Here is a 13067-nt window from a genome sequence, read left to right as displayed (position 1 = left end):
GTAAGCAGCACAAGCCTGTAATGCCAGCGCCTGAGAGACAGAGGCAAGATCAGAAGTTCAAGGTCATCCTCATCTACTTTGTAAGTTCAAGGCCAGCCTGGGTTCTATAGGCCACTGTCTCAAAAAGGGTCTGTCTCCGTTAAGTGAGTCTCTTCCTAGAATCCCTCAGCCTGTACAGCTTGGCACAGATAAATATTCTTTCTTTCCTGTTTTCCCATCAAACACCAATTGTCACTTTTTTGAAGGACTGCAAAGCCAATCCTGGTCAGGTATATATCAGGGATTCAACATAAAATGTCACCAGCAAAGCGGAAGAAAAACTACCGACAAGTTGGAGCTTAAGTGGAGTCACAGGCAAAGGACAAGATACGATATGTGTGTCCCTAGCGAGAAAGGGGCTCAAGATTCCTAACCACTTTGAGGTGGGGAAATGTGGATTCACTCCTAGGGATATCTGAGAGTCCAGGGCTGACCCTGCAGTGGCATGGGCTGTTCCTGATTGTAGTTGCAGGCAGGGCTGACTTTGAATGCTGTCTCAGGGATAGTGCAACCAAACATCCTGGGCTGGAAATTCATTTTAATGTGTGATATTAAATAAGAGAGAGAGAGAGAGGATAGAAAAAGGAAAAGAGGAAAAATTCAGAGGCTAGCTGGATGTAACAAACTACGTGAGCAACTGCCTGGCATGTCAAATAAGCAGGTCACGTTTTCAGAGGCTGCTTCCACGGCTGTAATTAGAGACGGGCAGGGCTGTTGCTAACTCAGAGAAGGAAAAAAAATGACTTGGCTTGGTCCCATTTCCAGTAGAGAAAGTAGCAGATAGCCCCAGAGGACCAGACTCTGTGAGAGAGGTACCAAGGGCCATTCTGTCCTAGACAACTGCTTCAGGAAGCAGAAATCCTCCCTGGAAACAGACCTCCCTGCCTAACAGACCAACTCAGTGTCATCAATGCCTAAGCCAAACAAATCTACTTCCTTTTCTCTTCCTTTCTCTGGAAAAAAAAAAGGAAAGGAAAATGTAGAAGCGGATCAGCTATCTGCTAATGTTAAAGGGAGAAGAAATGAACACAGCCGGCACCAAGTCAGAAACCAGTAAGCAAACATTCAAAATGAGAATGCAAGCCTCATGGCTAGCCTTTAAGAGCTACAAAGGGACTGTCGATCCCTGAAGATCTTAAAGATGTTATTTCATGGCTTCTGGGCCTACAGAGAACTTCTTTTTTCTTCTCCCTGGTATTTAATGCCCTTAGCTTTATCATCATCCAGACAGTGAATTCTCCAATAGGATCCTCCTGGGTTACCAGCCCTGGTAATATCTCTTTTCAGAATTGTACATCAAGGATGCAATATAAATAAAAATGGTACAACACCCACTTGGGGAGATTAGGAATAGCTTAGCACTTGTCCAAAAGGTTCCTTGATTCCATTTATGTCAAATCTTGGGTCAAGGAAATAAACTTAAGTGTTTTGTATGATGAAATCTTAGTATTATCACTCTTATCATTCACTAAGCAAAATTGTGACAGAGCTTATTACTTGTGATTTGGATATGTGACTCTTGTTTGGAACATATGCAAAGAAATGAGGAAGAGAGAGAGAGAGAAAGAGATCAAAGAGAGACAGAGAAGAGAAGGAGGAATGGAAGGAGGGTGGGAGGAGGGGAAGAGAGGGGCAGGGAAGGACGAAGAGGGTACACTTGCTACAACCATTTGCCGGATGCTCAGACCAACGAATTGTTAGTAAATAGAAAATAATATCACCAGGTAGTCAAAACCTAATATATCAAGAATATAAAAAGTTTCAGGGTCAGGCATGGTGGCACATGCCTTTAATTCCAGGACTCAAGAGGCAGAAGCAGGCAGACCTCTGAGAGTTCAAGGCAAGCCTGGGCCACATAGAGAGTCCCTTCCTCAAAAATATTTTTTTTTCCAAACTCCTCCTATTATTTGGAGGAAATGGCTGTCCAATGGTGTGGATGGGGATGAGTTTGTTTCCTGAATAGGAATAACTTTCTAACAACCAGAATCGAAGGGCAAAGGTCAGAGAACAGTAAACTACAATGTATTCTAAAGCAGTGAGGTGCTCAAAGGAGTGCTGACTTTGAGGAGGCATTAAAAGAAAGACAGGCTGGAGAAGGACTCCTAGAGGATTAAAAGCACAGTCCTGGGCAAAGCATCTTTCTTTATTAAGTTACCACAATAAGATACAATATGGCCACAAGAAGTCAAACACAGATGATACATACTAAACAAGATGTAGTGCATCTCTAAACGTCTCCATCCTAGAGAAGGTTACTGTGAATTAAATGTGTGTCTGCACTAGGGGAATCCATTACTTAAAGAAATCAGAAGGTAAGTTCTTCAAAGCAAAGAACTGGATGTAAGGCCTACTTCTTCAGTCCGTATGGTTCATAAATCCAGTGTTATTGTAAATCTAGTAAGGCAGTTCACAGAAGAAATACAAATGGCTACTGCACATATAAAAAAAAAAAAGAAAGAGTATTTGACCACACTAATAACCCAGGAGACAGAAGTTAAAAGTAAGGCTCTTTACCCCTCTGACGTTAACAAAGATAGAGCTGATTTCTCTAGAAACCTCTCTACCCAGAGAGTGAAGGGAAGAGCAAACACACTTTACATCCACAGTGAACTGTACATTGGAGCCCTTTCGGACAGCAACTCTACAGTGCTCATTAAAACTTAAAACGCACACATCCACGCTTGTGGGTATTTAGTCTAGAAATACCTAGCCTGCTTCCCAGAGATGCTCCCCATTGTGGTGTCTATGAGAACTTAGCAGTACCTGAATACCCAACAGTGGAGACAAGGATGAATAACCACACCTGCAGCCACGGCACAGAATCGGGCAGCGCTGACGCTGGCACGGACGGCTATTTAGCATACACTGAGGGAAAACAACGCACCTGCACAAATAACATAAAAGTTCCATCTCTTTTACAATCAAGTATGTGCAAGCAGAGACTGAATGCATGCTTTTGAAAGACGTTATCCCTGGGAGAGGTGAAGAGAAAGCGGTGTGCTAGTTCACTGTTTAAAATATGATGAGTATACTTTAAAAAAAGAGATGAAAATCATGTCAAAGGGAGTTAGGAAGGTGTGAGGCTATTAACCTGAGAACCCACCGGAAGCTCGGGACATGCTGTGCGGGACATCTCACAGAACTCCTGGTGGCCATGCACCATGGTCACCCTGTGACCTCACCAACAAAACCTGCTCTGACCAGGGGCTGGCAGAGACCCACTTGACTTTGAATCATTTTCATAGGGGGAAGAAAAGATATAGTTTTAAAACAACATAACTACTTCCCTGGACAAGTAATAGTAGAGGAAATTCAGTTAATACTTTTCTTGTAAGTTTCCATAGGCGCTGACCCAAACCAAAGTCACTGTCAAAATAGCAACAGACTTAGATCTCATTTGCATCTCTCAACCACCGAAATTCATGTTTCAACCTAGACCCGTACCTAACCTATAAAGTTCAGGCCCACAATTAAAGAACCAAGGTCTTCCTTTCATCTATCATAGAGGCCGATCCAATGCACTTGCCTCTTTATTTTGTTTAAAAGGAATATCTGTTCATTTCCAAATGGAGCTCTCAAAATGACTCATTCAATCAGGGTTTTAAGCACATCATGGAATTAAGAAAGGTACAGTATTAATGATCATTATGCTATAAATGTCCCCTCTCTAATATGTCTATTAGAAACAAGCTCACCAAATTGCAAGTTTACAGAAAGATAATCAACTTAGTAATACACCATCGCTTGTAAAAGAGAAAAGCACATGCGGTGCCTTTATCTAATGCACTTAGTAAAAGACAATCTTAGGACAATATTTTCCAGGCTAGAATGTACTTTCCACTCGCCCTAATAATAAACCTATGCCCAGATGGGAAATGTAACCCGAACTAAATAAACATGCTATAGACGATGAGCAGGCAAGCCAGAAGGCGAGCTAGGGAACCTGACATGCCTTTGCAAGCTAAAAAGGAGCAATTTCTCCAACACGACAGATAAGACAGAGAATATAAAAATGTTAGCTATTTGATGGCCGCACAAGGATGGTGGTTTGGGTTTGAGTGAGCACAAATGCAACTGTAGGTCAGAGAGGAAAGCCGGTGGGTGCCTCCACGGGACAGCATTCATGCAGTCACATACTGAAGCCAAAGGAAAAGCGCAGCACACAGTGATGCCGTCACTCACTCTCCTCTCGCTGACATGCTGTCAAGGTGTGCGTACTTTGTTCCTGGTGACAATAAGTGACCTATACAACTTTCTTGGAGAGATGCACAGTCTAAAATTAATTGCTTTGAGAACCCAAGGTATGGAGGGAAGAGGAACAAAACAAAGAAAAAGAACGGGAAAGAAATGCCACATGAATACGAAGTGATTCCTTTTTTTTTTTTCCTAAACGCCCACACAAAGACAGCAGTTTCTGACAGGAATGTTCTCGGCAAAAAATAAAATTACAGGAAGGCTTTTGCTTTTTCTTTCTTCAATGAGAAAAAAAGGCAGTTCGATGTGCAGATTACTAGGCAATACCATGTGATAGTTTTCTTACAAGGCCCATACGAACGTCACTTGTATCCAAATAACATATCTTTAGGATCCCAGAGAAACGGTGAGCAGAGGAACAGCTCCCATGTGCAGTGCTCACTTCTGGATGTACTTGAAAATAAAGCCCACGGAGGCATCTTACCTTGGCACTGGAAGCCTTGTTTCCCAAACCCCCTGGAAAACAGAAAACAAGAACAAATATCTTAGTATCCTTTTCTCTGAGACTGCATTGTAACGAGTTACATGAACAAGTATACTTGGAACCCAATGGCCTGATAAGAAAAATGTTCCTAAGTATCTAATTAGATGAATGTACACATTCATCTTTCTTAAACAAATAAGTGAATCTGTCTATAAAGGACCAAGCTTCTATCTAGTCTTTTCTGCCTTGTGATTGGTTCTTACATTTCAAAACAAGAACATGACTTCATACTAAAGATTGTTTGCTATGATACTCAAATGACAAAAAGGAGCTTGTGGTTTTAGAATGGAGGAGTGGCTTACTTTATTCCTGAACAAACTAATTTTTTTCTCCCTAAAAATAACTAAAAAGTAGTTTGTCAGAAGTTTGTTTCAAATAGTGCTTATCTAGAATTTGCCAAATAGCACCATTGTTTACATTTAGCTTTGGCTGAAGGAACCCATTTGATGAAATATTGCTGCTACTGCTTGCATTTGAGATTACTGTGATCTAATTTTCATTGAGAACCAATGGCATTCAAAGCATAGACTGAGACCACTTCACTCCTGTAAATCCTGACTCGGTAAGCAGAGCCCTGCTGTTGATATTTGACTACAAATACTGTTCCAACAGAATGGACTGCATCAAAATGTTCTCAGGGGCACTCAGAATCTCTTGCTTTGCATGGCATTTTAAATTTACAAAGGATTCCCCCATTCCTTTATAATTACCTCAAAGTCCTAACCCACCCAAACTAAATCAAATACAGTTTTAAACTACCAGTGCTTAAATACTGAAATAAAATCGTAAATTAAAGGATCATAGAAACCATAAATGAAGGAATATAGAGAAATTAAATCCACTGCAAGATGATCTTGGTGGGGGATTCCCTAGCCATCCAACTGGCTGCTTTCAGGTTAAGCTAAGCACTTGCTTCGGAGTGGAAAGGAGCAGGACTCTTCACTTCCACATCACAGTGTGCCTGGTGCCCCGGGAACCTCAGTTCACCAGGCTGACTGATCCTCTGGGCAGTGATAGTGGAGATTCATTAGTTAGTTAGTAATAATGTAAGTCCTTTTTCTAACTTATCTACTTCCGGCAAGAAATAATCACCGGTCTGTCCCCTTTGAACACAATCTCAGGGCTAACACAGGAGGCCACAAACTGCCAATTGCAATGTCCTCTCTTTGCTCGAAGTAGCCTATTCTACAGTCAACCAGCTCCCGAGCTCTGCTGCTTCAGACGCTAACTGCACTATGAAAACTAAAAGGCTGTGTTGCTCACCAGTGGACGTTTTTGAATGATTTCTTTAAAGGAAGGACAAATCAAGCATCATATTGGCACTGCGATGGTGGGGATCCCCTTTTGACTCCTTTCTCTGGGTGGCATGGATCCAGAGCCACCCACCCATCCTCTATCCACTCTGAAACTCCATGTTAGTGTCTAGGTGCGCTGTTACCGCCTTGCGGTTTCCCACCCAGGAGGGAGCTAAGGAGCCCCAGGCACAGCTCTCGCTTTTAAAGGGCTGTCATTCCAAGAACATGAAGAAGTATGGGGTGTCCTAAGAGAAAACTGAAACTGATATTCAAAGTGGTGGGAAGGGGGTCTGGGCGTTCCCTTAGTTTGGGGATTTTCGAGGGGGGTGTCACTGACATTTCGAAAATCAGATGAAAGCTATAATTCTCTCTCCAGAAAAAAATCATAATCTGCATTAACATAATCTCACCTAGTTTGGCAACTCAAACTAGAGACCCCCTGCACCCTTCCATCTATCTACCAGGCCCCTCAGTTACCAATGCTCGGCGTTCACTGGAGATCACCTGAACTCTGACACCTTTAGCCATTACAGTATTTTTCTTAAATAAGCCCTCTGTCCTCATCAACGGGGTTACAAGCCTAATCTCCTGTTGACAGGGTCTATTTTAAATGACTCCCTCTGCCCTCTGCCATTTGCCTGCTGGGTTAGCCCTCCTCCCCCACGGCAAGCTTTCAACAGTTTGCTGCCTCCCATCTCTCTCCCTCCCCACCCTCCCCCTTCTGGGCTCACCCAGAAAAGTCAAAGTCTCCGTGCCCAGTAGAAACAGCCTACAGTAGGCAGGGACCCAAGGTTCCAGCGGAGTCCCAACCCGACGCGAGGCACAAACACTCCCCGGAACGCGCCCAGCCTGGCTCGCCAGCAACTTGGAGCGGCGCGCAGCGGCTCCCCGCTACTCCGGGGCGTGTTGGCCGCGCGTCTCAGGGCCACTCTGCCTACAACACTCTCTCTCCCCGGTTCCCTTCGCTTTCACCGGGCTGCACCGGCAGCTCCACTTAGCTACGAGGAAGACCCGTGCGCCCCAGAAGAGGCGAGGGGACCACCCAACCACACCCCGCCATCCGTTTCACCCCCGTGCCAGGCCAAACGTTCCTTCAGGGCAGGGCATGCGAGGCAAAGCCCGGCCACTTCCCAGGGAGTGTCCCGCGTGGGTGCGCGCCTGTCACTCCGGGCGAGAGTTCGGACTCCGGCCGGCCGCACTAAGTTCTCGGAGGAGTCCTGTCCGTGAGAGTGCGGACGCTCCCGGGCTTGGAGGCGTCCCCGAGCCCCAATCCCTGGGACTACGAGACCTGAGCCTCAGGCAAAGGTGGTTCCCGTGGCTCCCGGGTCCCCCGGGCTACCGCGCGCACCTACCAGATGAAGTCGGTGCAGTGGCTGCAGAAGGTGGGTTGCTTGAAGAAGCGGGCGATAAATTTGTGGTCCTTCACCTCGTGCACGTTCTTCTGCCTCAGCGCCCCTTTGCGGGCAAAGCGGTTGGCCACGTCCTGAGACGCCGTGGAGTCGTTGGCCGGGTAAACGTCAGCCATGGTCCCCCCCAACCACCTCTTGCCTCCGCCGGGGAGCAGCAGCCGGGGAGGGCCGGGGTGGGCGGGGGCGGCTGCAGAGGTGGCGGTGCAGAGGTGCGGTGGTGGCGGCGGTGGCCGGGGAGAGCCTGGCCGGCGCTGCGCTGCTCGGAGCTGGGAGCGGAGCCGCGCTCTCTGGCTCTCTCCGGCTCTCTCGATCGCTGGCTGGCCCCACGCTCACTGACAGCCCGGCGCCCGGCGCTCGCGCTTCCTACTCGCGGCTGAGGCAAGAGGCGGCCCGGAGCGGCGCCGCCCACTGCGCATGCCCGGAGAGCAAGCGTGTGTATGGGTGCACGCGCGCGCGCGGGCTGGTATAGGAGCGCGCTCTACGAGGGCGCGCGCAGCGCGAGCCTGGGGCCTTTTCGCTGCGCTGAGCTGCGCTGCGCTGCACCGAGCAGGACACGCGTCCTCAGGGGTCCCCGTGAGCCTGGCGAATAGTCGAGGGCGGCGGTCCCGGGGAGGTCCTGGAGATGCCCAGCCCAGGAAGAAGCCGGGAGGGGCGGGTCCTTCTCCTCCGCCGCCTGCTTCTTTTCCTCCCTTTTCCTCAGCTTCCTCCTCCCTCTTTTTTCTCCTCCTCTCCTTCCGCTCGTCGTGCTTGGCCTCCTCCTCTTCCCACCTTCCTTCTCCCACTCCTTCTTCCCTGCTCACACTTTCCTCTTTCTGGGATGGAAGTTCTGTCCCGGAGGAACCAGGCACGGGTCCCTGGACGCCACTCTCCTTAGCAGATACATAGGTAACTTCTCAAGTAACCTGGACGCACCGGCATTTCTGGGATTTGCTGGCATTTTATAAGCTTCTACCCGTTTAACCTTTCACCTAACTAAAATGTCACTCTTGTCGTTTATGCTACTAAAATGGCCAAGCCCTGATCCTCACTCTGTACAGAGTATGTAAAAGGGAGCGAGTTTGAATAACTGATCCCTTCTTACCTACCTTCGATCTTTGACTTGCAACTCACCTACGTATTATATAGATTTGTACGACAGTCATTATCACCGGGTAAGATGCCTGAGGACTTGTCCTGGTTTGTGATCTCATTATTCATTGGCTACCAGAGCTGTGGCTGTGCCAATATCGGGCTCTCTTGATTTTACATGTCCAGAACCTTAATTTAGAAATCATTTTGCATCCTAAGCTAATTGCTGAGATACTGGCATGTGTAGAGTTCAGCCAGCACATTTGTAAATTGCTGTAAAACTGCTCGTGAAAGAGTAGCTGGAAAGATGTCTATGCAAAGGGCGCACGTGGCGCTGGCTGCCCTAATGTCTGCTGAATATTTATTAGTTCTGCCTGGAGTTCTTCTAAACCTCCCGAAAGAAGTAACCATCTCCCAACAAGCAGTTCATTTCCCACTCAGTCCAGGCTGGCCTCAAACTCTAAGCAATCCTCCTGTCGCAGTTCCTGAACACTGGGATTACAGTCATGAGCCATCACACCAGCTACATTATTGTTGAGTACCAATTGCCAGATTCACTTAATTCACAAAACATCTTCATGAGCTAAATCCATCAAGAAAGAACACGTATTTTAAAGTTGGACATGGCAGCACTCGCCAGTGATCCCAAGAGGATCAGGAATTTAAGATCTCAAGAAAAATTCTAAAAGAAAAAAATTGTCTAAGATAACTATCTTAAAGCATACCCCACAACTCACAAAAGACTATTATTTTTTGAGATTGCCAGAGTGTGACTCTTGATGAAAAGATAGCTTTTACATTTAAACAAGCGTAGGCTACCGATTGGCCATCACTAGAACAGGCCCTTGGCTGACCCATTCACAATCTGGTGAGCCAGTGTCTTAGGGTTACTGTGGCTGTGATGAAACACCATGACCAAAGGCAACTTGGAGGGGAAAGAGGTTATTTGGGTTACAGCTCCTGAATCACAGTTCACTGAGCGAAGCCACTGCAGGAACACAGACCAGGAGAGAACCTGGAGGCAGGAGCTGATGAGGAGGCCACAGAAAACTGCTGCTTACTGACTTGTTCACCAGGGCTTACTCAGCCAGGACCTCCAGCCCAGCAATGGCACCACCCATAATGCGCCCTCCCGGTTAGTCACTAATTAAGAAAATGTCCCCACAGGCTTGCCTACAGCCCAATCTTAAGGAGGCGTTTTCTCAATAGACACCAGCTTGTGTCCAACTGGTGAGCCTAGCCTGCACAGCCAGTGTTATTGGTGCTTCATGATATTTTATCGGGGTAGAAATGTCAACACTTCCAGGCCGCAGGAGCAAGGAAGGGAGAGGTAGGGGAAGAGTGGAGAGCAAAAAACACTGGGAAAATAGATAAAAATTCTCCAGAAAACAATCTATGCCTCTCAAGCCATCAATGTTTACTACTTGATAATTACAGTTGAAATGAAGCATGAGGGAATGAAACCATGACCCCATGATCCCTCACACAGCCATGCTTATCTAAGACAGGGGTCTCCCACAAATGTTTACTAAAGACAAGCTTTTTTCTATTTTCCTTGAGGCTCTGGGGGTGAGGTGGAGAGAAATGGAGGGCGGGGTTGTTGATGGATCCTTGAGTAGCATGGGGGGTGGGGGGATACAGTTAAGAACCAGACAGGCTGGGTAGCAGCCTGATGTCTTGGGAAGTGATTGCTTTTAACTGTGAGTGGATAGGATGGGGACAATGTCTCTTCCCTTTCAAGCTGTGGCTTTGCCTGCTTGCATCTGTCCTTGTGGGTATGGGGAGAAATGGCTAACTGGATGCCCGTTGATTGATAGCTGGGCTGAGTGTGTTGCATTAAGTACCTTCTTTCTGAGCTCAGTTGGTCCAGAGAGGGCGGTGCACCCGCAGTGGAGAATCGCAGTGACTGAGCAAGGCACCTGCCCCTCTTGCTTGGGGTTCATCTCTGTGCACCCATGCTAGCCACCTGAGGAGCCCCCCATGGTGTAGCCGAATGGAGAAGATTGAGGAAGAGAACTCTTGGGGAAGTAGTACTCAGCGCTGGTGGTTATTTTTAATCTGTTGTTTCATGGGGATGGTTTCAAACTAGAGTGGTTTGCTTGACATCAGTGGTCTTGACATGCAGCATAAAACTTGTTCAACAAAACCACCTGGTCTGCTTTCAACGGGGCCATTTTCAAATTGGGCAGTAGGGAATTCTTAAGCATTGAAAAAGCTTCTCACTGAGATTTATAGGAGCCAAGATGAATTGATCACTTAGGCTTTTTCAACACTATAGAAAGCTTGTGGGAAAGGTAAGATAGCACATTAGAATGTATAATCAAGCAGATGGTTAGATTTATGTGAGTAGAAGGTCTTGAAATAAATAGACTAAGATCTAAATGAGAAGGAGAATGCAAGGCCCAGGGACCATTGTCCGGCACACTTGGGGAGCTGGTGAGTCAGAAGCCCCAGTCAGAGATGAGTAAGTATCAAGTCTTCCAGACTCAGTAGAATGAGAAGCAGCTAAAATCCAGGTCACATCCTCCTTAACAAGGCATGGACCTCTGTCTTCTCAGAAGGAATACCATTTTTTAACTCATAGAAAGATATGGAGGTTATTGGAGGTCCCAATGAGCATCCTACTTGATTCCACTTGGTGGCATGTTTCCTGAAAGGTCCGTTGGGGTCTGGCCTTTTAAGCAAGCCCTCACCCAAGACCTTTCTCAACCTCCTCTATCTCACACTATTACCCCGTGGCTCAAGTTGAAAGTCAGTGTACCCCTCCCCATTTCATTCCTCCCTTCTATCCCTGCATCCTATCTAAGGGGTGTCCTCCTGCGGAATCCACATCCTGAACAAATCATATGTATTGGTGGAACCCACCCTAGTATATGCCCCACCATTATCTCCGTCCTGGAACCTGCAGAATCATGAATTCTTAGACCTTTTAAGTTTAAACATCACGAGTAGTCATCCTTTATCAAATGCTCCTGTTCCTTTGTATGTGTGTATGCGTGTTTGCGTGAGTGGTATGTGTGCACATGGCTAGGGCATATAGACATGGATGAAGCCACCGGAAGTGTTCGGCCTCCTGCTCTGTCATTCTCTGCCTTGTTTTCAAGAGACAGGGTCTCTCATTGAACCTGGAGAGAGGCTGGCAGCCAGCAAACCCCAACAATCTTCTTGTCTCCATCCCACACAGCTGGCTTTGGGGGGCTGGCATTCAAACTCAGGTCCTCATGCTTAGACAGCAAGTGCTCTTAGCTACTGCACCATCTCCCCACCTCCCAGATGCACCTGCTTAAATCTACTTTATGTTTTGAATAAGTGTAAAGATGCCCTTTATTTATATAGGGAGAAATAGGAATTCTAATTTCCCTTCAATTCAACGGTAAATAACTCGGCCATTTCAAAGTAGGATTTCTGAAGGAAGTTGCCATGGCTCAGATGAGGCTCATCCCTGAGGAGTTCATGGCTGGAAGCTTGTCTGAGTATGGCAATGTTGGGAGGCAGTGGGGCGTTTAAAAGGTGGGGCTTAGTGGAAGGTAGAGATTAAGTCATGGGCCCCACCATGGAGAAGAATGAGCAGAGTTCTTGAGTGACACGGGTACTTGTCTGAACAGGTTATTATAAACCGAGGCCACAGCATGTGTGGCCTCTTCTACACATAGCTACTTCTTTTAGTGTTTTTCTACCACTTTGGGACACAGCCAAGCAGGTTTTTCACCTGTTCAAGTCATCCGACCATGGACTATTAGTGTTGAAAACTAAGCCAGATAAACTACCTTTCTGTATAAAGTATTTGGCCTCAGGTATTTTGTTACCACTACGTAGAATAGACTAAGAAAATGTGCAAGATAACCCAAAAGCCCAGATAAAGAAACAAACGAGAAGACATATCCTATCAGATATCATTTTTTTTTTAAAAAAAAAAAAGCTAGGTAGAAACATAGAGATAAATGTCTTGGCCAGAGAGTTCTCAAGCAAGAGTTTAAGGATCTGGGGAATGGCTCAGTAGTATCAAGTAAGATACTTGCTTTTCAAGGATGAGGGTCTGAGTTTAATCCCAGAATCCACATTTAAAACACTGGGCTTGGTAGCAATGTGCTTTTGTAATCCAGGCACTGGGGAAACGAAAAGGGGAATCCCTGGAATTTACTGGCCAATCACCCTGGGCCAAGTAGTGAATCTCAGGCCAATGAGAGACCCTGTCTCAAAAAAAAAAAAAAACACCTCGTGGTGGACAGCAGCTGAAAACCAACACTGAGCTTGACGTCCTCTGACCTCCGGACACATACATGGTTGCCCATTCTTAAATACGCTTACAAAGAAAGAGAAGATCTTCAATCCATCTCATAATAAGATAAATGTAAATTAGGACCAGGCTGGAATTGCACTGTGACCGGAGATTTGGACATAGCTAAGAAATGTGAGGACACATTGTTTGAGTAAAGATAACGCGATCACAAACCGCGCCATCACTGGTAAGTCATAATATGTTATAGATGTCGCCTTCGTTTCTGTTTTCTATTGCTG

General features: G+C 46.3%; 1 protein-coding gene across 3 annotated transcripts in view; it reads right to left on the bottom strand.

Moving 5' to 3' along the window:
- Prkca (protein kinase C alpha) overlaps positions 1-13067 on the bottom strand; it is a 417908-nt gene that overhangs the window by 387775 nt on the left and 17066 nt on the right. The window contains exons 2-3 of one of the 3 annotated variants that reach the window (XM_075990292.1): positions 7425-7784; positions 4718-4749 (exon numbers count right to left, since the gene is read on the bottom strand). In XM_075990292.1, coding sequence (XP_075846407.1) covers positions 4718-4749; positions 7425-7597 — 205 coding nt within the window. In that variant the 5' untranslated portion in view covers positions 7598-7784. Of the gene's footprint in view, positions 1-4717; positions 4750-7424; positions 7834-13067 lie in introns of those variants that run through there. The other 2 variants (XM_075990290.1, XM_075990291.1) reach the window with 2 other exon arrangements.

The sequence above is a fragment of the Microtus pennsylvanicus genome, chromosome 11 (genome assembly GCF_037038515.1).
Source record: "Microtus pennsylvanicus isolate mMicPen1 chromosome 11, mMicPen1.hap1, whole genome shotgun sequence".
Lineage (NCBI taxonomy): Eukaryota > Metazoa > Chordata > Mammalia > Rodentia > Cricetidae > Microtus > Microtus pennsylvanicus.
Note: the sequence above shows the minus strand (reverse complement) of the source record. Positions and strands in the feature narration are given on the sequence as shown.